Source organism: Enhydra lutris, unplaced genomic scaffold, assembly GCF_002288905.1.
Source record: "Enhydra lutris kenyoni isolate GAN:26980312 unplaced genomic scaffold, ASM228890v2 scaffoldscaffold16, whole genome shotgun sequence".
In the NCBI taxonomy this organism is placed as follows: domain Eukaryota; kingdom Metazoa; phylum Chordata; class Mammalia; order Carnivora; family Mustelidae; genus Enhydra; species Enhydra lutris.
This window is the reverse complement of record NW_019154100.1, coordinates 4521700-4545966: the sequence shown is the minus strand read 5'-3', so window position 1 is coordinate 4545966 and position 24267 is coordinate 4521700. Positions and strand designations below refer to the sequence as shown.

The window sequence follows — 24267 nt, the reverse complement described above, 5'->3', positions numbered from 1 at the left end:
CTTTGGTACTGCCTCTTGTTCTTTTTTTTTTTTTTTTTTGTGGTAAGTTTTTCCATCTTGTCATTCTGTCCTGATAAGAACATATGAATGAGAGAATAAAATACTGAAAGGGTGGCAAAGAGCCCCCAAAAATGTACGCTAACCAAATCAGAAGAGACCCCCAAATTGGGGGGAGGAGAAAGGGGGTAGAAAGAAATTTTTTTAAAAAATTAAAAAAAAAAAAAAAAATATATATATATATATATATTAGACTGGTGAATAGAACAGAGCCACCCACTTGATTTTGGGTGTATTTTGGTCTCTTAGAAGAAACTACCTCCCAAAATTTTAAAGAAAGGAAAAGTTTTAGATATTCAAAAATAAGGGTAAACACAATGAAGGAATGGAATATGACTGTAAAGATGAAAATTTTAAAAATTCTAAAAAAGGAATTGATAAGTTGGTTGGAAAAAGAAAGAAAAAGAAAGTGAAGAGAATTTGCTCAGGCTGGAGACTAGAACAAAGCCCTGTGCTAGATTTAGGGTATATTTTGATTTATTAGAAGAAATTGTATCCCAAAATTTTTTAGAAGAAAAAACCCTGTATGTATACAAAAAATAAAGTTAGATACAATGAAGGATAAAATATGACTATAATAATGAAGGTTTAATTTAAAAAGATTTTTTTTTTAGGAAAGGTATTGTTGAGATAAACTAGTTAAAAAACATTAAAAGAGGAAAAAAGAAAAGTTTAAAAAATTAGAATAAGAAAAAAATAAAATTAAAAATATTTAATTAACTTTGGGAAACTAAAGAGTCATGGGGAGAAAGCCATGAATTCCATGCCTTGCTTTCCCCTCTGGAATTCCGCTATTCTCCTTGATCAGTGAACTTGGTCTTGGCTACATGTTCTTGCTGATCTTCTTGGGGAGGGGCCTGTTGTAATGATTCTCAAATGTCTTTGCCCAGGTGGAATTGCACCACCCTTGCCAGGGGCTGGGCTAAGTAATCTGCTTGGGTTTGCTCTTGGGAGTTTTTGTTCCCTGAACGCTTTCTTTAGAGCTCTGGAAGACGGGAATGAAAAATGGCATCCTCCCAGTCGGCCCCAGAGAGCCAAGAGCTCGGGACCCCACTCCTCAGTGCGCCCTCGGAGAAAAGTGCTCAATCACTCCCATCTCCTTGCTCTCCGCCCGTGCTCTGTGCTTACCTGGCCTGTGACCAAGTGTTTTCATCTGGCGCATGGCCCCATTTGGAGTCTCCAAACCCAGCGGAATTCCTGCTGCTCTACTCTTGGGTGGAGGAAGGTGAGTCTCCCCGGATCTGCCACTTGTGGGGTCCCTGCTCAAAGAGCAATGGTCCAACTGTGCTGCAGATCACGGTTTAAGGTAACCCAGAGCTGAGAGCTCACTCCTTGGTTCCGTCTCTGTAGCCGGCTTCCCCGCTCTAATACCTGCAAGCTCTGCTACACTCAGACACCCCTGATCCTTCTGTGACCCTGCGGGACCTGAGACCACACTGTCCCCACTAGGGCGCCACCCCCACTTAGCCTCTGGAGCAATGTCCCCCAGTGGAGCAGACTTCTAAACGTTTTGATTTTCTGCTCCACTGCTCTGCGGCGTGCCAGGAGCCGGCCCCTCCCCCCACGGTCTATCTTCACGTGGCTTCAGATTCACTTCTCCACTGGTCCTATCTTTCAGAAAGTGGTCGATTTTCTGTTTTTAGAATTGCTGCTCTTCTCTTCGATCTCCTGTTCGGTTTTTCCATTTGAGTTTATTTTTGTGTATGGTGAAAGAAAGTGGTCCAGTTTCATTCTTTGCATGTTGCTGTCCAGTTTTCCCCATATTCCCTGTTTGTTGAAGAGACTGTGTTTTTTCCCATTGTATATTCATTCTTCCTTTGTCAAAGATTAATTGCCCATATAATCCTGGGTTTATTTCTAAGTTTTCTGTTATATTCCATTGAACTCTGCCAATTTTTATGCCAGTACCATACTTTTTAAATTACTCCCAGTTTGTAATATAACTTGAAGGCTGGAATTGTGATGCTTCCAGCTTTGTTTTTCTTTTTCAAGATTGCTTTGGCCATACGGCATCTTTTGTGGATCCATACACATTTTAGAATTATTTGTTTTAGTTCTGTGAAAAATGCTGATGGCATTTTGATAGGGACGCATTAAATGTGTAGATCGCTTTGTGTAGTATAGACATTTTTAACAGTATTTGCTCTTCCAACCCATGAATGTGGAATGTCTTTCCATTTCATTTTTTTAATCAGTATTTTATAGTTTTCAGAGTACAGGTGTTTCACCTCTTTGGTTAAGTTTATTCATGGATATTTTATTGGTTTTGGTGCAACTGTAAATGGGATCATTTTCTTAATTTCACTTTCTGCTGCTTCATTATTACTGTATAGGAATGCAGCAGATTTCCATACATCAATTTTGTATCCTGTAACTTTAGTGAATTCATTTATCAATTCTAGTAGTTTTTTGCTGGAGTCTTTAGGGTTTTCTACCTATAGTATCACATAATCTGCAAATAGTGAATTTTTTTCTACTTTACCAATTTGGATACCTTTTATTTCTTTTTATTGTCTAATTGCTATGGCTGGAACTTGCAGTGCTATGTTGAATTAAAGTGGTGTGAGAGAAAACAAGACATCCTTGTTTCTGATCGTAGAGGAAAAACTCTCAGTTTTTCACCATTGAGTATGATGTTCACTTGGGTTTTTCATAAATGCCTTTATTATGTTGAGATATGTTCTCTGTTAGATGTACTTTACAGAGGGCTTTTATCATGAATGGATGTTGTACTTTGTCAAATGCTTTTTGTGTGTATGTTGAAATGATCACATGGTTTTGTTTTTTTTTAAGATTTTATTTATTTATTAGACAGAGATCACAAGTAGGCAGAGAGGTAGGCAGCAGGGGGGGGGCAGGGGGGGAAGCAGGCTCCCCGCGGAGCAGAGAGCCCAATGCAGGGCTCGATCCCAGGACCCTGGGATCATGACCTGAGCTGAAGGCAGAGGTTTTAACCCACTGAGCCACCCAGGTGCCCCGATCACATGATTTTTATCCTTTTTTATCCCAATAACTGTTTTTAAAAATTTGATTAAACATTTGTTTCTTTACCAGCACCAATATTCCTGACCCACTATGATTTTATTACTCAGTTCTAATGTGTGGGTTTTTCCTTCACATCACCAAGCAATTCTCAGACACCAGATGGGTGTTGTAGAATTCAACTTAATTCTGCTGTCTACTCTGCATCAGCTTCCACGGATGAAGGGCTCAGTCCTGCAGACTGCTTTCCACTTTAATGCCAATTGCAAATCAAGCTTGTTACAGTGCTTCTGACCAACTAGCTATAAATCACAGGTTCCCACGACCCCTCGCCTGGCTTTGATTCATTTGCTAGTCAACTTACAGAACTAAGAAAGATAGTTTACTCAGTAGATTACTAGCTTATTACAGGGAGTATTAAAAGATACAAATCAACAGCCAGATGAAGAGCTCATAGGGTGAGGTTCTGTTCTCACAAAGCTGCTTCTGTCCTTGTGAAGTTAGGGCCCGGCAAGATGGCACACGGAAGCTTTCTGGGTCTCCAATGTGGAGGCTCTCTGAATCCTCTCCTTTGGGTTTTCATGGAAGTTTCATTACATAAGCATGATTGATTAAATCTTTGGCCTTTTGGGGCGCCTGGGTGGCTCAGTGGGTTAAAGCCTCTGCCTTCGGCTCAGGTCATGATCTCCGCGTTCTGGGATCGAGCCCCGCATCGGGCTCTCTGCTGAGCAGAGAGCCTGCTTCCCCCTCCCTCTCTCTCTCTGTCTGCCTCTCTGTCTACTTGTAATCTCTGTCAAATGAATAAATAAAATATTTTTTAAAAAATTAAAAAAAGGGCGCCTGGGTGGCTCAGTGGTTAAAGCCTCTGCCTTCGGCTCAGGTCATGATCTCAGGGTCCTGGGATCGAGTCCCGCATCGGGCTCTCTGCTCAGCAGGGAGCCTGCCTCCTCCTCCTGTCTCTCTCTGCCTGCCTCTCTGCCTACTTGTGATCTGTCAAATAAATAAAAAAAAAAAAAAAATCTTTAAAAAAAAAAAAAATTAAAAAAATAATAAATCTTTGGCCTTTTGTAATTGACTCAACCTTTAGCTGCTTTCCCCTTCCTGGAAATCGAAATGTGGTCCTGCAGGTTTCAGCTTTCTATCATGGTTGCCTGGCGGCCAGCCTGCAGCCTTAGGTGCTTTCTGAAAGTCCCCTCATTAACGTAAGCTCTGGTGTTTTGGAAAGGGTGTGATTATCAGGATGCTCTTATCACTCTTACCACTTAAGAAATTCTAAGGGTTTTAGGAGAGCTAGGCCAGAAACAGGGACAAAAACCAAATATCTATTTCTTACCATAAATCACAAGCACATATGGCCCATCATCCACTTTGGGGACTCATGTTCATGAAGGTTTTAGAGGCAATGAGCTCAAAGAAGTATGTTCCAGGACTGGCAAGCACATTTTAACATCTTCTTTAAAATTCTTTTTTTTTTTTTTTTTTAAAGATTTTATGTATTTATTTTGAGAGCAAGAATGAGCACATGTGAGCCAGGGGAGGGGAAAAGGGAGAGGGAGAGAGAATCTGAAGTAGACTCCATGCTGAGCACAGAGCCCAACGTGGGATTCAGTCTCACAACCGTGAGATCATGACCTGTGCCGAACTCAAGAGTTGAACGCTTAACAGACTGAGCACCCAGGCGCCCCTTTAAAATTCTTATCCTAAACATTCAGACCCTGTGCTTATTACCTGTTACTGAAGAATGAAACTATTAAACCTAGCAGTAAGACTAACAGAATGGTAGTGATACTGGTCTCTGAATATCTATCTCTTTTTTAAGTCGACTCCATGCTGAGCCCAACACAGGGCTTGAACTCACGACCCTGACATCAAAACTTGAGCTGAGATCAAGAATGGGGCACCCAGGGGCACCTGGGTGGCTCAGTCAGTTAGGTGTCTGCCTTCAGTTCAGGTCATGATCCCGGAGTCCTGGGGTAGAGCCTTGCTTCTCCCTCTCCCTCTGCTGCTCCTCCTGCTTGTGCTCTTGCTCTTGCTTTCTCTCTCTCAAAAAAAAAAAAACAAAAACAAAAACAAAATTAAAAAAAAAAAAAAAAAGAGTCAACACCCAACCGACTGAGCCACCCTGGTGCCCCTGGATATCTTTTTAGAAATAAGTTTTATAGAAAAAACAACAAAAACCACTCCTGAAGGAAACCAATGTTACTAAAAAGGCTTCTTACTGATGAGATAGCATCATTTATCAGTATTTTTTTACAGCTTTATTGAGGCATAACTGAAGACAACAAAGTACTTAAAGTGTACGATTTAATCGGTTTTAACGTGTATCTGTTATATACTGTACATACCATGCAACAAGTACATATCATGAAACCATCACCACAATTAAGGTAGCAGTTCTTTGCATCACTCCCAAAAACTTCCCGGTGCCCCCTTTGCAATCTGTCTGTCCCCCACTGCATCTGCAGACAACTGTCGGTCTCTTTCTGTCACAACAGATTATGTCAACCTGATTTTTCTGAAGATGTATGTACTGAAGTTTACATTTGAGTAAAATTAGAAATTGAATTTTGTGTTTTTGTCTTTAGGAGCAGAGGTGTGAAATTTTGCAAAATGTAATAAAAACTAAACTGGACTGTGAAATAAGCAGATTCACTCATCTTGACCTGAAACGTATAGCTAAAGAAACGGAAGGGTTTGTGGCTAGAGATTTTACAGTGCTTGTGGATCGAGCCATCCATTCTCATCTCTCTCATCAGAGCATATCTACCAGGGAAGGTACGTGTTCCTATTAAATCCAAAATTTGAGATCTTCCCATTGCAGAGAAAGTTAATGTAGTAAGAATTAAATATATTCTATTTTAACATTCAGATAAGCAGGTGAGTAGGAAATCAGCATCTCCAGCTGAGATGGTCGCATATTTTGAAGATTCGTATATAGATATGACTACCAAAAGAAGTTGTGTTTATTTTTAAACAGAATTAGCTTTAACAACATTGGACTTCCAAAAGGCTCTCCAAGGATTTATTCCTGCGTCTCTGCGAAATGTCAACTTGCATAAACCTAGGGACCTGGGCTGGGATAAGATTGGTGGATTACATGAAGTTCGGCAGATACTCATGGATACTATCCAGTTACCAGCCAAGGTACTTATATATGAGAGAAAGAACAAGCACTTACTTCCAGAAGAACCACTGAATGGCTTTATGTGTTGGCTTGCCTAATCTCAGTTCGATTCAAGAAGTATTTCTGGAGTTACCAAATAAATGCTAGCACTATTTTTGGTACTCTAAGAGGTTTTTAAAAGTATTGGATATTCTCCTTGCCTGTACATAACTTAAAAAGGAAGTTGGGGTGATATTTACAGTATGTGTATTTTGATGTGAATTGTGTGATTCTCATGTTTTGCTTGAGTCATTCAGATTGTACTAAAGCAAAATGAACTGTTAACTGGGATTTGAACGGGAATGGGTAGGAGTGAGCTGGAAGAGTCACTTAGGGAACTCTTAGAACTGAGGGATTGAGTCACATTCCAGACTCCGGGTCTCAGTCCTGGAAAGACAGAGTTAGCAGGCAGCAGAGACCAGGCGGGTGGCAAGATAAAGTGGGCAGAGGTAGATTGTTCAGAAGATCGAATGTACAATCTAGGTGGTCATGCACTTGAGTCGCAAACCTCTGAAGTGAAGATCCTTGCATGAGATCAGCGACCCACGCGAACAGCTGAGACAGGGGTGAGTAAGGACCTCAGTTACATGTGACTGGATGGCAAGTGGCCAGTGGGCCGCGGACAAACTGAGTGCAGCCAGGACTGCAGCTTAAAGCCTGTCAGAGAAGACGGGCCTGGAAGCACTCGCGGCAGGCTCATGCCCCCAGCATTTGGGGAACAGGCTCATGCCCCCAGCAGGGGGAACTGAACAGGCATACCTAACAGAGGAGACCAGGAGACTGCTGACGTTAGCCTCGTGTTTGGCTCACCCGTCACAAAGCCTTCCTGCTCTCCGGTAATTTAGAAGCAGCCAGTCACCTGCGCAGCTCGGAGGCCCTTGGGAGAACTTACTGTTGGCAGTATACATGCTTCTCTCTTATTTTTCTTTTTTCAGTTTAGTATATTTGAATATATGTAGCCATCATAACTTTCCATGTGAACCATACAAGGGGAAGACAGTATGCTCGTTAAAAGATTGCTTTTTATTTCCTAAATGTAGTACTTGTATAATACTTTTAAAAACAGGACAAAATGGAAAGCAGTTCAGAGGCAGTCACACTTCATGAGGAGTGTATGCTGTGGTCCAGTTGCTAAAAAAAAATTGGTGGTAGATCCTTTGAACTCATGTACTGAGTAGGAACTTTATTTTCTGTCATTACACGGTTAGTAAACCTGGCAGTTACTCCCTTCTGAATCCCTCTTTCTGTACATTGACTTTGCTGCTTAGTCCTTTTTTTGGATTTGAGCCCTTTGTCATATTTTTGTATTTTTCAGTACCCAGAACTGTTTGCAAACTTGCCCATACGACAAAGAACAGGAATTCTGTTGTATGGTCCTCCCGGGACAGGAAAAACCTTACTAGCTGGAGTAATTGCACGGGAGAGTGGAATGAATTTCATTAGTGTTAAGGTATGCCTTGCATTTATCTTTTCTCTCCTTTTTTTTAATGGAGGTAAATTTACGTAACAAAGCAGACAAGTCAGTGGCGTGTGATGCATTTGCAATGCTATGTGACCACCACCTCTCTCTTAGTTCATCCTGTTCCCAGTCCCCCCAGCCCCTGAGAGCCACTACTAATGTGCTGTCTAGGGATTTTCCTGTTCTGGACATCTCATATGAAAGAAATCATGCAGTGTGTCATCTTTTTGTGACTGGCTTCTTTTACTGAGCATGTTTTCAAGGTTCAGCCACATGGTAGCAGGTATCAATACTTTAGTTTTTAAATTTTTTGTATTTTTTAAGGTATGTATTTCTTAGATTTTGTTAGAGTGCGTGTGCGCACGTAGGAGAAGAGACAAAGGGAGAGCGAGATAATTACAAGCGGACTCCATGCTGAGCGTAGAACCCAGTGTGGGTCTTGATCTCACAACCCAGAGATCAGACCAAAATCAAGAGTCAGACGCTTAACTGACTGAGCCACCCAGGTGCTCCAGTACTTCAGTTCTTTTTATTTATTTATTTGACAGAGAGAGAGAGAGATCACAAGTAGACAGGCAGGCAGAGAGAGGGGGAAGCAGGCTCACTGCTGAGCAGAGAGCCCGATGTGGGGCTCGATCCCAGAACCCTGGGATCATGACCTGAGTGGAAGGCAGAGGCTTAACCCACTGAGCCACCTAGGCGCCCACTTCAGTTCTTTTTAAAGCTGGATGATATTTCATTGTGTGGGTGTCAGGTTTTTTTTACCCATTCATCATTGGTGGATATTTGGGTTATTTCCACCTTTTGGATCTTACGCATAATGTTGCTGTAAACATTTGTGCGCACATTTCTGTGTGGACATGTTTTCTTTTCTCTTGAATAAGTACCTAGAAGTGTAGTTGCTGGGGCATATGATAATTCTGTGTGTGACTTCTTGAGGCACTGCTGATCTGTTTTTCACAGTGACTGCGTCATTTCATACCCCCACCAGCAATGACGAGTGTACCTATTTCTCCATGTCCTTGCCTGTGTCATTTATAGCTCTCGACTGTGGTTTAGTCTCATATTTGGAAAACTAGCAGCAGCGATCCATCTGTTAAAGCTGTGCAGGAGGGGGCGCCTGGGTGGCTCAGTTGGTTAAGCTCCGGTCTCTCGATCTCAGGCTCATGAGTTCAAGCCCCACACTGGGCTCCACGCTGGGCTATGTGGGAAATCGAATAAGGAGCCACCTCCCTTTTGTAGGGCTTAAGCTGTTTTTGCTTAAGGTAAATCTCCATGCATTATCAAGTAGACTCATGTATAAATACTCAGATAAAAGAGCAAACTACACCTGAAGGGGGAAGAAAAGCTAGAAGACTAGGGGTCAGAGGCCACACTGAGGTGGAAGCCAGTTTTTTTGGCTCCGTTCCTTGGTGGCTGTGTTTCACGCCTGTGTGCGCCACACTGTGCCCAAGTGTCCTCAGAAGATGCGTGCGGGGATGATGGGACATACCGGCAGACAACTCTGGGGAGTGCCTCAGTCTGCCACTGGCATGTCCTTACAGCCTGAGGTCCCATATCTTACTTGTATGCTTTTAGCAACCCCACAATAATAATTTAGTCATTAGATTTCAAGGGGGAAGAAATCAATATATAGTGTAGCCTTTTTCAAAATGGATTTATAATCTGGAAGCCAGTTTAGTAATTTGCAGTTGGGTTATGCCTATCCTTCTTATGATGACGTGATTTTTGTATGTGTGTGAGTTTGTTATATGGTTACCAGCTACCCTGGCTGTGATGGAGAAAGAGTGTAACTTAAAATTTCCTGCCTTTTTCTGGATTTTGGAGTGACTGTGGTTATATATACGCTTCTTTTTTGCTTGTCACTAAAATGTACTTTCACTATATGAAGTAAAGCAATCTTCAGGATTAAAGTTTATACATGTTGTTGTAGTTTAGATTGTTTCATTAAGGACGCCATCTTTGGCTTTTAGTAAACCTTCAAATCATGGTTTGGGATGAATTCTCAACAGAAAGGTTTCAGTAAAGAAATTCTCTCTGGGTGGGTCAGGATAGATGCGGGGAGACATGCGTCCAAGACAAGGGCCTTCACTGACACCAGTATGTTGCCTTGTTCATAATACTTTGCCTTAGTCGTTTCTTGTTCCATCCTCTGTGGTTCTGTTTAGACTAGGAAATCTCATTAAATACTAGTATATCAATAGATATCTGAGTATTAGAAATTTTTTATTGGGGTCACATATCCTGATCAGTATTTGGTCTTTTTTTTTTTTTAAGATTTTATTTATTTAGTTGACAGAGATCACAAGTAGGCAGAGAAGCAGGCAGAGAGAGAGGAGGAAGCAGGCTCCCTGCTGAGCAGAGAGCCTGACGCGGGGCTCGATCCCAGGACCCTGAGATCATGACCTGAGCCGAAGGCAGAGGCTTAACCCACTGAGCCACCCAGGTGCCCCAGTATTTGGTCTTTTTGAGGTAACAATTTTTCACTGGAGATCACTTTAGGGCCTATTCAGTTTTTTGTTTTGTTTTGTTTTGTTTGTTTTTGTTTTTTTGTTTTTTTAAAAGATTTTATTTATTTGACAGACAGAGATCACAAGCAGTAAGGGAGGCAGGCAGAGAGAGAGAGGAAGGGAAGCAGGCTCCCTGCTGAGCAGAGAGCCCGATGCGGGGCTCGATCCCAGGACCCTGGGATCATGACCCGAGCCGAAGGCAGAGGCTTTAACCCACTGAGCCACCCAGGTGCCCTGGTTTTGTTTTTTTAAAAGATTTTATTTATTTGAGGAGAGCAAGCATGCAAGCAGCGGGAGGGGCAGCAGGAAAGGGACAAGCAGACTCCCCGCTGAGCACCGAGCCCAGCACAGGGCTCGATCTCACAGATGCTCGACTGCCTAAGCCATCAGGTGCCCCTGGGCCTATTCAGGTTTGATTTTTTTTTTTTTCCCATTAAAAAAATTTTTTTTATTATGTTCAATTAGGGGATTCTGTAGTGAACAAAACTGCCTTTTTGGAGCTTACATTTGGAGCTTACATTCTACTAGTGGAGAAAGACCCATTCACTACAGAATATAGCAGACATGGGGGGTCTATGCAGGAAGACAAGCAGGACTGAGAGGGTCGGCAGCCAGGCCTTTCTAGGATGTGGCAGTTGGTCAGAGAGTTGAGCCCTGAGACTGGGGACAGAGGTACTAGGCAGAGATGACACAAGGTGTAGAAGCTGTGACAGGATAGTTATTCCAGCCACGTAATTTTTAAAATGTATTTGAGACACCTGTTTAAGTCAAACAAAAATATTGTTTTTAAAGAATTTTATCTCAATTCTAATTTATTTTACCCAATAGGGGCCAGAGTTACTCAGCAAATACATTGGAGCAAGTGAACAAGCGGTTCGGGATATTTTTATTAGGTAGGTTTCCTATGACTATTTTTTAAGTAACATGAAATGCTGAAAGAAAATCATAAGTAGTTATTCAAAGAATCTCCAAGTAATATGAAGCACATCATTACTCTAGATGAAGTTGGCCATATGCAATGTTAATTTTTTTTTAAGATTTTATTTGACAGAGATCACAAGTAGGCAGAGAGGCAGGCAGAGAGAACGAGAGGAGGAAGCAGGCTCCCTGCTGAGCAGAGAGCCCAACGTGTGGCTCGATCCCAGGTGTGGGATCATGACCCGAGCCGAAGGCAGAGGCTTTAACCCACTGAGCCACCCAGGTGCCCCTGTTAATTTTTTTAAAAGAGAAATTATTTATTATAGCATTAAAGAGTGAAAGTAAGATTTTAAATTCAAAAACTACTTGGTGTCATTTTAAAATTTCTTTATAAAATAGCAGGAGAATATAAGTCCATATATTTTTTAAATGAACTCTTGTATATCCACCACCCAGTTTAAGCAACGGAACATTCCCCAGAAAGCATTATTACAGATAAAGGCAGTCACCACATGGTGACAAATTTGCCAGGAAGATAATACAATTCTAAAATTGTGTGTATTCAATAAGATAGCTTCAAAATATTTAAGGTAAAAATTGATAGAACTGCAAGGATAAATCTACCTTCATAGTAAAAGATTTTCATAGATGTCAGAATATTTAAACAACAGACTCAAGATTGATCTAAGCGTATATAGAACATGTACCCAACAACTGGAGAATACAGTCTTTTTAAGCAAACTGGTATATTGGCCCCGTGGTTCCATACCTAGCAACGGTAAGTTTCAAAAACCCAGTTTACTGAAAACAAGGATAGTTATATACACTTTGCCTTCCTTAAGGGTTTGCTATAAAGATTTAAATCAATACATATATGTACAAACATATATATATATACACAGTTATTACTTTGCCTTATTCAAATATGAAATACTGTTTTTCCCAGAGCGCAGGTGGCCAAGCCCTGCATTCTTTTCTTTGATGAATTTGAATCCATTGCTCCTCGGCGAGGCCATGATAACACAGGGGTTACAGACCGCGTGGTTAACCAGTTGCTGACTCAGTTGGATGGAGTGGAAGGCTTACAGGGTAATAACTGTAAAAATAGAAATAGCTTATTGTAACAATAATTTCACCAGGATTTAAGTAAAGAATATCTTCCCCCAGGTGTTTACGTATTGGCTGCTACAAGTCGCCCTGACTTGATTGACCCTGCCCTGCTGAGGCCTGGCCGATTCGATAGATGTGTCTACTGCCCTCCTCCGGATCAGGTGACAATTGCACTCAGTCTAAAACCCAACAAATGCTACTACGCTCTAGCCTTGTGAGCTTTACTTCTGCCTGGTAATAGTTGTCCGTAGAAGAGCAGCTGTAGGCGGGGCCTTAGTTGCAGATTCCGAAGTAGATACGAAGTTCCGTGCAAGTCTGGAAACTTTTTAGCCTCTCACTGTTGGCCGGTTGGAAAAAAAGGACGGAAACTAAGTTTCACATGTCCACGTCCATGTTCCCTGTGTCCAAAGGTCACACACCTCCTTATTCTGGCAAGACTTTTTAAGAATTAAGCATATGACTAGCGAGCGTCCAAGCAGGTTACAGAGAGGTAAGATTTTAACTGTTCCTAGTCTGTTGTCCCACCTCCTGTCCCCAAATTTACAAACTAATGAATTTGTCACTTGTAGGTATTACTTAAAATTTCTTTTGAAACACTTTCTTGGCTCATTTGCCGAAACCTAGAAAAGAAGCATGATCTGAATAAGGATTTACACTGTGATTTTCATTCATTTTCCTAGGTCTCTTCGGGTAGGGAAAAAGCTCCAGAGGAGAGAGAGTAGATTAGTGGTACATTTTTCAGCTTGTAATGCTTATTAGAACTACAGTTAATTTGTAAAAAATCATAATACAGTTTAAAATAAAATTTAACTTCATTTTATTTGTTAAGTCAATTAGTTTTTCTCCCTTCAGGTGTCACGTCTTGAAATTTTAAACGTTCTCAGTGACTCTCTACCTCTGGCAGATGACGTGGACCTTCAGCACGTGGCCTCAGTGACCAACTCCTTCACGGGGGCTGATCTGAAAGCTTTACTTTACAACGCGCAGCTGGAGGCCTTACACGGACGGCTGCTGTCCTCTGGGCTCCAAGTCAGTCACGGCAGGAGGGCGGGGCTGTGGTGTTTTAAGAGAATAAGAGCAGTTTAGTGTCAGCAGGGCAACCTTAAGAAATCCTATTTTTTAACAGCCTTAGTAAAACTGTAGAGAAATTTACCTGTAGTCAGATGGTCCATCGTTGGAATCCTAGTTCTGCAGAGAATCTGTAATTGGGAAGTGTTCAGTATCTATTTCTTTACTGTTACTTTTAATGTTACCTTACTACTAGTAAAAATGGTGCATGGAAGGATATTAGTTCATTTGGGTTATCATGAATTAGATAATATAACCAGAAATATTTTTTTATTTAAAGTATAAAACAAAGTCAAAGTGTTTATATTGAAGCTCAAATTGTCCCAGAACTGGCCCACAGGAGCCAAGTGTGGATGGCTTCCGTGTCCTTTCAATATGTCCCCATCATTCTTTGATCACAGACTTGATTCCTGATGGAACAAGGTATTCTAGGTTTAACTTACACTTTCTGTACCCCAGATCTATCCTCTCAGGATAGTATTTTAATTTTTGTAGCAGATAATCTGACTTCTGCTACATTTTAGACTTGATATTTTCTAGGCAGGGTTTCCCTGTGTACTCCCCCCGCCAACCCCATTTGGTTGGAGGGTCTCACAGGGCCTGACGTTCCTAAGTCAGATACTTTCAAGTTTTTGCTGTTTCTTTTGGCAGGCCACTGAAGCTCTCCATCCTCTTCATTAACAGAAATGGGTTTATTTCTAAAACACTGCAGTGATAAAGCACTGTATCACAGGGTTGCTTCATCATTTCAGAGTTGGAAGACAGATTCATACAAATAAAACGCAGAGGCTTGAATCCTAGCTTTGTTACAGAGATTTTGGGGAGATGGTAAATTATGTACACATTCTATTTTTGTAAGATTTATTTATTAAATCGAGAGAGGGAGAAGCAGGCTTCCTGCCGAGCAGGGAGCCCAATGAGGGGCTTGATCCCAGGATCCTGGGATCCTGACCTGAGATGAAGGCAGATGCTTAATGACTCAGCAACCCAGGTGCCCCTATTTTAATAATTAAAGTTTTATTATGTGCCTCAGAATCATTAGAAAATTAGTAAGAGCCCAAGTTTGGCTCAATGCATGTTTCCTGAGGGTTGGTTGTTTTCTTTAAGTGCCCGGCGCTGCTCCCAGGCCACGCCGCCGGTGAGCGTAGGCAGTGCTCTCTGGATGCGTCACACAGTCTGGCGGCCGACAGCATTCGTCCCGGAGTCCTAGCAACAACGCTCGTACAGCGTGTGCACAGAAAGCGTGCAGCTGGGGCCTGACTTGTGGGACTGTTGTGTGGTTTTGGGAGAACTGTGACCCCTCTGCCATTTGCACCCTACAGGCTGGTCAGAGGGGATCACAGAGGACACAGGGTGGATGAGAACCTGGTTGAACAAAATTTTAGAGAAATGCCTCTTGTACTGGTCTCAGTGTAGTTTATTTCACAGTTGTAGATTATTTAGATCTTTACAACTGTTGTCCTTTTTGTGTGTTTTAGGATGGGAATTCCAGCTCCGATAGTGACCTGAGTCTGTCGTCAATGGTTTTTCTTAACCACAGCAGTGGCTCGGACGATTCAGCTGGAGATGGGGAATGTGGCTTGGAGCAGTCCCTTGTTTCTCTAGAGATGTCCGAGATGCTTCCGGATGAATCCAGATTCAACATGTACCGGCTCTACTTTGGAAGCTCTTATGAATCAGAACTTGGAAACGGAACGTCTTCTGACCTGGTATCTTGGGCGGTCGCCTGTGTACAGTTGTGATGCGTAAAGGCATAGGTTGGTGTAGAAGCTCCTACCCAGCCCCGCCTATGCTTTCCGGTTGGGTCTTCCAGAAAGTAGCCTGGCTTTTCCTTACACAAGTTAGTCATTTCATCCTCGGTGTAAGGACTGCGAGGCAGAGCTGGCAGCGAGAGGAAGCCAAGGAGCTGGGGCGGTTGCTTGGGGGGTTTATCTTCCTTCGTGAGTAGTTTTAAAACATCTTTAGTAGCAGATCCATTGTATATGACACTGTTATCATTAAGACAGTTGAAGATAAGGAGAAATTTGATGTAACGCTGCAACAAGGAAAACATTTAGATTTCATGGGGCAGTATCTTAAAATAGCATTTAATACCTGTCCTCACAAAATTAACAGTGGTTCACTGTACTTTATCAGTATACCTAACATTTTTAGGTATATTTAGTTATATTTTTGGTTTTTGCACATCTGCTTTATTCAGGTTTTTAATCTAAAAGTGAGCCATTTTTATTCCCAAGAGTAATAAGCTCTTGGTTTAACTCTAGTCATTGTTGTCTGTTTCTTAACTTACCTGCAGCTGATCCAGAACCTTATAGTATAACTCACTCTGCTGAAAACAAATAAGGCACATTTGGAACCTTCCCCAGGGCATTAGTGTGGTGGATTTAGTAACAAAGCATTAAAAACACCCCTGTGGCAGTTTTCACCCAGTGGTGGTTTCACAGCATGAGAAAGATGAACAGATTTTGAAAGGCTTAATCAGATGTAAGTTTGTCCATGTTAAGGTTTTACTACTTTATATTTTTAATTTGATCCTTGATACACATATATCCTTTTCTCCCGCTCTTTTCCTCCCTTCTCTCCTGACCACACTTAACCCACGCAGAGCTCACAGTGCCTGTCTGCGCCAAGCTCCATGACGCAGGATTTTTCTGGAGGTCCTGGGAAAGAGCAGTCGTTTTCACGCCCTCCGGTGTTGCGAACAGCCTCACAGGAGGGTTACCAAGAACTCACCCAGGAACAGAGAGAGCAGCTGCGGGCAGAGATCAGTGTCATCAAAGGCAGATACCGGAGCCAAAGTGGAGTATGGCTTGTCTCCCCCCCACCCCCATGACCACTGTAAAGACTCAGAATTGTTCTTCCTTTTGTGATGAGTATTTCTATCAAGGAATGAGCTCTGTTTATAAAGAGACTGAAACACATTGATCAAATAGTTATGTGCATCCTGCTTTAAAACAGTTTTTAGTAATCTTAGGAGAAAGGGAATGTATAGTCTCCTGGAAAATGGGCTGCGGCTTTGCCCATCACAGCCCTGTTAACCTTGTGTTTTTTTATTTAAGGAGGATGACTCCCTTCACCAACCAGGACCAGTCAAAACCAGTCTGGCCATTAGCCAGTCGCATTTAATGTCTGCACTCAGTCACACGAGGCCATCCATTAGTGAAGACGACTGGAAGAATTTTGCTGAACTGTAAGTACCTGATTCTGGTTCGGAAGTAGGGAGAAGAAAAGTTTAAGTGACCAGTCAGCTGTAACGTTACTTATTTTGAATATGTAAAGGCCCCATCAAAACAATAGCTGTGCATTTAAACACCCCAAAACTTCAAGTATTGAAGTATGAAATGAGTTTTCATTATCCAGTTCACTTGATACTTGTTTTATAATGAACTGATTTAATTTTAAAAGCTTTGTTAAAAGCTCAACTAGTTTACCAAAAATGCCTTCAGATTCATTGACGTGTGGACCGTGGTTCACACACATTTGGGTTTGTAGACTTCTTGCAGTTGTCTCTAGACCCATCGACTGGGGACCATTCTGGGTCAGGGATTTAACTTAATTCAGTGCAAGAAATGCTTATTCCTGGTCTTTAGAAGTTACAGCTCTTTTTTGAGGTGGACAGGTATGTGTACATTGTAAGGGCAGAAAAATTTTCCCTTCTTCCCTATGTTCTTTGGCCTGTCTAATAATTGACAAAAGACAGTAACACAAGAAAAATTTCATACATACAGGAGCTCCACTAAGGTAGGAAACTCAAAGGCAGTCCGGCCACTAAGGTTTAGACACCATCCTGAGCTAAGGAAAGAGACAGAGGCCTGGGGCTTAGAAAGGGAGGAAGGAATTCACAGAAGATGAAAAGAGCAGGTATTTGCCCTGCTCTGCAGTAAAAAAGAAGTCCTCTCTGGTAAATAGGGAGTCTGTACCAGAAAGCAGGCCACTTTAATTCATCTAGGTAGTTAGTGGAGATTAAAAAGCTTTACCCGAGTCTGCGGGGTCTTGATTTCCTTCAGCTCAACATAGTCCACATGCCAAAGAGGCCCATTTTGGGGTGGCATATTCTTCTCCCAGTAAGTACATATTCTTATGTGTTTATTGTAGAGAAATCAGAAAATAAATTTCCCTTATCCCCCCCCACCCAAAGCATATATTTGTGCCTCTTTTTTTTTTTTTTTCCACTTAGCCACTTTGCACCTGGTGCTGTATAGTCTTCCCTAGACATCTTGAACATTCTTTCACATTTCATTTATCTTTTTTTTAAAGATTTTATTTGACAGGCAGAGAGAGAGGAGGAAGCAGGCCCCTTGCTGAGCAGAGAGCCTGATGCAGGGCTTATCCCAGGGTCCTGGGATCATGACCTGAGCCGAAGGCAGAGGCTTTAACCCACTGAGCCACCCAGGCGCCCCTCTTTCACATTTTAAATGTTACTTTGTTCTTAATGTCACTTCATAGGGTGGCTCCGCCACAATTTCCAATATTGCTTCCAGGGTTTCACCATCACACAGTGCGCTAATGAACATCCTTGGAGCTGAAGGTTTGCACACAGCCTCAGCTGTCTCACTGAGGCTGAGGTCGAATTGTTACCCTGCAGGATACATACATTTTGTAAAGGCTGCTTGCCTTCCAGACACACCTACAACACCATATGTGGAGAGGCCAGCTTCCCTAACACCGGGCATAATCCTCTCTCTCTGATCTTGACTAGCGTGCTTGGAGAAAAATCTTGTTTAAAAATTTACATCTTTCGGGGCGCCTGGGTGGCTCAGTGGTTAAAGCCTCTGCCTTCAGCTCAGGTCATGATCTCAGGGTCCTGGGATCGAGTCCCGCATCGGGCTCTCTGCTTAGCGGGGAGCCTGCCTCCTCCTCTCTCTCTGCCTGCCTACTCGTCATCTATCTGTCAAATAAATTTAAAAAAAAAAAAAAGACAAGTTAGAAAGATGTAAATTTTTTTTTTTTTTAAGAGTTATTTATTTATTTGACAGGCAGAGAGAGAGAGGAGGAAGCAGGCTCCTGCTGAGCAGAGCCCGATGCGGGGCTCGACCCCAGGACCCTGAGATCATGAGCCGAAGGCAGAGGCTTTAACCCACTGAGCCACCTAGGCGCCCCCTAACTTGTCTTTTTATCCCCTTTGTTCTTTTGATTGGAAGGTCCAACTTTCAAAAATAAAGCACTCTAATTTGTTTCTTCCTTTTGGCTAAAATATAATCTGTTTGCAAATAATTCCCCTCTTTTGTAATTTTAGCATTTATATGCATTAAATATTATCTCATTCTTTTTAAGGTATGAAAACTTTCAAAATCCAAAGAAGAGAAAAAATCAAAGTGGAACAATGTTTCGACCTGGACAGAAAGTAACACTAGCATAAAAGATGCTTGTGATTTTGCTGGCTTGTTCCTATGTTGTAACAGTAAAAATGGTGTTTGTAAAATTCTTTTTAACAAATTAAGCTATAAAATCTGGTTATATAACAATCAGGATTACATGAAATTAAATGGTAGAATTGGGATATTTATAGCAGAGTCTGTATCTTATTTCCTATAAATCTAAATTAAATCCTTAGTGAAATACTATGGTCCAAATAGTATAATTTTTTTCCTCACCTGAAGAAAATACATTTCTTAAAACTCACATATTCACCATCTTCCTTGCATTTGACAAATCTTGGGCTTAGCAGCTGTGACCACTTGGAAATAAAATAACCTGTTCTTCTGTCAGAATACATAGAATTCACCCACAATTCAAATAAATGTCATTATTCCCTCCACAAGAAATGAGATCACATCCCCCTAATCTCCGACCTGCAGCTCCCAGGCCAGGGCGTGGAGTGCTGCCCATTCCTCCCCTGCTCTGTCACGACCTTATCTGGATGTTCTCTAGTCTATGAACCCAAGGTAAAGTCAGCCACCATCAGCACAAACCACATCTAGTAATGCAGTAAGTGAAAAGAATAATTAAGGGACAAAGTTAGGTGAAATACAGAACAATAAAGAACAGCAAAGAAAAAATGTACAGGCAGCACCTGGTGTCTCCCAGCCGCTGAGCCTGAGGCTGCGGCTAGTAGTTCTGGCTTCTCTCTTCTGGCATTTGCTCCGTATTCCTTGAGGGCAGGCTGGATTATAGAGTGTTACCAGGTGGGATGGTCTAAATCTTCATTCCCATCTGAGCCACTGGTGGCCTCTTATCACGGAAATCTTCCACGAACTCTTAAAAGATTCAGTACCACAGGCAGGTCCCGTCCACACTTCTCCCGTCCTGAGCCGAGAAGCAGCAAGGCTCTGCTCACTCAGCCAGCACCACGGCGCCCCTCACCACCACCTTACGAGCCACCGGCCTCACCCAGGTTCCTCTTGTATTTCTCCTTGGCTTCCCTCTCAGTCAGCAAAGCCCAGAATCATGGGGGATGGAGGCAAAGACTTGGGGTTACTCTGGTATTAACTAAGTGCAATCCCCCTTACCCCTTCGTTCCCAGATCCTTGCACCGAGGTCATGGTCCCTGAGTCCCTGCCTGAACTGGACAGACTGTATCTGCTGCAAGCCCACCAAGAGCTGTGGCCCTAAAAGGCCAGCTGCTGCAGGGCGAGGGGTGTTTACAGAAGGTCCAGTGAATTCCACTCGAAGCCCACCACCTTCTCTGCAGGGTGAGTTTGGTGATCAGAAAGCAAGGGCTCTGTGGGACAGCAGAATAGCATAAAACCCTGTCAGTAAGTCCTTGAAAGATGGTACTGGCAAACATGTGGAGGACAAAGTAAATCCAGATCCAGAATGTGTCCCTTCCAGGGAGGACAGATCACTGCCTCCTCTCAGACAGAAAAGAGAGACCTTCAACCACATCAGCCTTCAACCACACGTGGCTTGGGCTGGTGTCCCCGGCTCACACACCCACATGGCTAGTCACTGCTGCAGATGAGGGGGCCTCAGGACAGAAGCTGGGTCAGCCTTGGTGTTGTAGAGAGGACACACAGACACCCACATCCCTGCCACTGCGGCCACTTAGTTTATAAATCTATTGAACAAGCACTTGCAGGGCGGGAGGAAAAAGCTGACATCTGGAGAGAGCGCATCTAGAACTCCTGACGATTAAAAGCACTGACAACATTCACCTTGATTGTGCATTCTTATTCTGAGTACATTCCAAGAACTCCAGCCCTAGTTTCTCCCAGGCTTCCTGGCCAGTTCTCTGGTCCTGCTCTGTAAATCTCTCATCACCCAGTTGTTAGCCACTGACTATGGCTCCTCATGGATTTTTTTTTTTTTTAAGATTTTATTTATACATTTGACAGAGATCACAAGTAGGCAGAGAGGCAGGCAGAGAGAGAGGGGGAAGCAGGCTCCCCGCTGAGCAGAGAGCCCGATGCAGGGCTCAATCCCAGAACCCTGAGATCATGACCTGAGCCGAAGGCAGAGGCTTTAACCCACTGAGTCACCCAGGCACCCCCTGCATGGATTTTTATATCAGACATCTCTACCTCCTGGCAAAATCAAAGAGACACGCTGCTCAAAAAAAAAAAAAAATCTGCCTTGGAGGATTTTCTGTCTCTACCAATTGTCAGGGCTAACCCCCAGGGCTCGCTCTGACAGGCAGGTCGTGGTGCAGCACTGGGTCTCCAGGAATTAACGTTAGTGCAGATCCAGTGTCTCTCATAATCCCTGGAATGTCTCAGGACACCGGAAAATGGTCTGCCAAGTGGCTTTGTGTCCTTTGGGGAAGACTTCAAAGTAACAAGAGAGCCAACAAGTACTTACGGTGTTATATCAGGGCTCTTGCCCTACACACCTGGCTTCCTGCTTTGTCGGACCTGAACCTGAGAACTGGGTGAGGGGCCCTGAAGAAGCTGTGATGACTCACATCACCCCTTTGTTTATTAACATTGTACTGCAATGAAACTTGACTTCAGAAGTCCAAGACCAAGTCCAGACCAAGAAGTCTGATTTAAGAATGGGTCCTTAGGGGCACCTGGGTGGCTCAGTGGGTTAAAGCCTCTGCCCTTGGCTCAGATCATGATCCCGGGGTCCTGGGATGGAGCTCCACATCGGGCTCTCTGCTCGGCGGGGAGCCTGCTTCCCCCCCCTCTCTCTGCCTGCCTCTCTGCTTACTAGTGATCTCTCTCTGTGTCAAATAAATAAATAAAAATCTTTAAAAAGAAAAAAAAAAAAGAATGGGTCCTTAAATTATAACACCATCTTACAGCTTGATTTGTTTTGTAAACGGGAGGGTAAATGGGAGGAAATACCTTATGTAATGATCTTTATGGCACTATATCAACACCCAAAATTAAAGGAAAATTGTAGAATGTGCCCAGCTCATTTTCCAGGATTGGAAAAAAAAAAAAAAATCTGAGATTAGATGACCTTGTTTGTAGGCCTGCCCCCCAGGAGGGTCCCTGAATCTAATGAGACCTCAGATGCAAAGACCAGTCCTGCTGAGCCCCTTTCTGATCCAATGACTCCTCCTTCATATTCAGAGGTCCCCCACCTTTATCCACCTTTGTCCCAGGAACAGAATCCTGCTGTTACTCACAGAGGCACTCATTATCAACCCACTGAACCCAAGGCCTCTCAATTTCCACTAAGGTTGCAGACAGAGACGGAGGCACCATTGGGGTGCACATGCCATTCTCCACGAGTGATTTATCCTGATGTACGGAAAAGTTTGGACCCAGCCAAATTCTCTGAAAAATATGCTAGGTTAGGGGCACCTGGGTGGCTCAGTTAGTTAAGCCACTGCCTTCATGACTCAGGTCATGATCCTGGAGTCCTGGAATCAAGTCCCATATCGGGCTTCCCTGCTCTGCAAGGAGCCTGCTTCTCCCTCTCTTTCTGCCTGCCACTCTCCCTGCTTGTGCTCACATGTGCTCTCTCTCTCTCTCCCTGTCAAATAAATAAAATCTTTACCAAAAAAAGAAAAAAAAAATGCTAGGTTAGTCCTGACCTTCGCTTTGACCTGGGGAGATTTACAAATTTTGTTGTCCCATTGTTGCGTGGCAGGAAAGAAAGCTAGCATACTGAATGCTGCTCAGCAGTATGCCAGTGAGGTCACGGCTTATAATCAGAGACATGTAACATACCACACTGGAGGAGAAAGAATCCCAGATGAGGCCCCCAGTGGAATTACCAAAGGGGTCCAGAAGACCTAGATGAGAGAAATCACGGTAACTTTTTTAATTGCAGGAATGAAGGCATGTATAGTAAAACCAGTTAACTATGATAAGGGGAGGGACTTAATTCAAGGGAAGGATGAAAATCGAGCTCTCTTCCAAGGGAGATTGGTTGAAGCCCTCAGGAAGTACACTAATACTGACTCCAATTCTCCAGAGGGACAATCTCTTTTAGCTGTGCATTTTACAGTGTAAGCGGCCCCAGGTATCAGGAGGAAACTATAAAAGGCAAACACAGTGCCCCAGACGCCTGTGAACCAACACTTAGACAAGGCCTCTGCTGTGTTTAATAGGGACAGGGCAGGGGCACCTGGGTGGCTCAGTCAGTTAAGCATCTGACTTCAGCTCAGGTCATGATCCCAGGGTCTAGGGATGGAGCCCCACTCCCAGTGGGGCATCAGCTTGTCCCTCTCCCTCTGCTCTCCCCCAGTTCATGTACACATCCTCTCTCAAAGTCTTAAAAAAAAAAAAATAACAGGGCAGAAGAAGCAGACAAAAACTACTAAAAGCTGGTGGCAGGCCCAGGTTATATATAGCAGCTGCCAGGGGCTCTGTACCACCCAGCAATACCCACTCCAGAGGATTATGAAGCCAGAGCTTAGGAAAGCCAGGCTAGGACCCCCTGCTTGCAAAGAGCTAGGTCCCAATTATTGCACTTTATGCAAGCAAGATGGCCACTGGAGAAAGGACGGTCCTCACCTCTGAAGGGAGACAGGGCCAAACCCTAAGGCATTAGTAGTCGAAAAGGCTGAGGTCTGAAGGGGCCTGAGCTCTCCTATGGTTCCTTCTGGACATCTCCAGGTACCATTCCAGGAGCCTCGGATAATCCTTGATGTGGCCAGTAAGATAGAGGTATTTTGTTTTTTAAATACGTATTTTTTGTTTGTTTGTTTTTGAGAGAGAGAGAGAGAGAGAGAGAGAGAGAGAGAGAGAGAGAGGGACCGGTTGGGGGGTGGGGTGCAGAGGTAGAGAGAATCCCAAGCAAATGCTCTACTGAGCACAGAGCCCCACATGGTGCTCAATCTCATGACCCCGAGATTACTATGGGAGCCAGAACCCAGAGCCAGACACTCAATTGTGCCGCCCAGGCACCCCAAAAAGATTGAGGTTTTTATTAGACACAGGAGCCGCTCACTGTCCCAAGCCAACACAGCAGGCCTCTGTCTTGGCAATCTTGTATTGTAACTGGAGTAAATGGGCAGCCACAAGTAAGGCGACCCCCTTTAACTGGCATACCCGGCTCTTCTTTACCTCTACCCAGTTTCCTCCTGGGCCCTGAATGCCCCATCCCCCTGGTGGGAAGAGACTTGCTTTGTAAACTTCAAGCTACACTTCATCTGGGAATGTTAGAGCTGACAGAAGATGAAAACTTGACATGTTAGCCAGTTCGACTTTACAGTTGGGAGGAAAAAGTACTGTAACTGATAAATTCCCTCCCCACATCCTTACCAAACTAAAGTCCACTGTATGGGTAATAGAAATCCCTGGAAGGGCTAAAAAGGTCTCCCATAACTACCTCCCTTGAGGTAACTATACAGCAGCCTCTAAGACTGGAAGCTCAAAAAGGCATTCAGCTTCTGATTAAAAAGGTCTTAAAATATCGAGGAGTCAAGATGGCGGAGAAGTAGCAGGCTGAGACTACTTCAGGTAGCGGGAGATCAGCTAGATAGCTTATCTAAAGATTGCAAACACCTACAAATCCAACGGGAGATCGAAGAGAAGAAGAACAGCAACTCTAGAAACAGAAAATCAACCACTTTCGGAAAGGTAGGACTGGCGGAGAAGTGAATCCAAAGCGACGGGAAGATAGACCGCGGGGGGAGGGGCCGGCTCCCGGCAAGCGGCGGGGCA

At 43.3% G+C, this 24267-nt stretch overlaps 1 protein-coding gene across 3 annotated transcripts in view; it reads left to right on the top strand.

The window, feature by feature from the left end:
• Nucleotides 1-18773, top strand: part of LOC111147189 (peroxisomal biogenesis factor 1) — an 84042-nt gene extending 65269 nt beyond the window's left edge. For all 3 annotated transcript variants that reach the window (XM_022503080.1, XM_022503083.1, XM_022503082.1), the window contains 11 exons: nucleotides 5625-5814; nucleotides 6017-6183; nucleotides 7518-7652; nucleotides 11000-11064; nucleotides 12036-12178; nucleotides 12257-12360; nucleotides 13052-13228; nucleotides 14746-14976; nucleotides 15873-16070; nucleotides 16327-16457; nucleotides 18542-18773. In XM_022503080.1, coding sequence (XP_022358788.1) covers nucleotides 5625-5814; nucleotides 6017-6183; nucleotides 7518-7652; nucleotides 11000-11064; nucleotides 12036-12178; nucleotides 12257-12360; nucleotides 13052-13228; nucleotides 14746-14976; nucleotides 15873-16070; nucleotides 16327-16457; nucleotides 18542-18626 — 1626 coding nt within the window. In that variant the 3' untranslated portion in view covers nucleotides 18627-18773. The remainder of the gene's footprint in view (nucleotides 1-5624; nucleotides 5815-6016; nucleotides 6184-7517; nucleotides 7653-10999; nucleotides 11065-12035; nucleotides 12179-12256; nucleotides 12361-13051; nucleotides 13229-14745; nucleotides 14977-15872; nucleotides 16071-16326; nucleotides 16458-18541) is intronic.
• Nucleotides 18774-24267: the final 5494 nt, after the last annotated feature.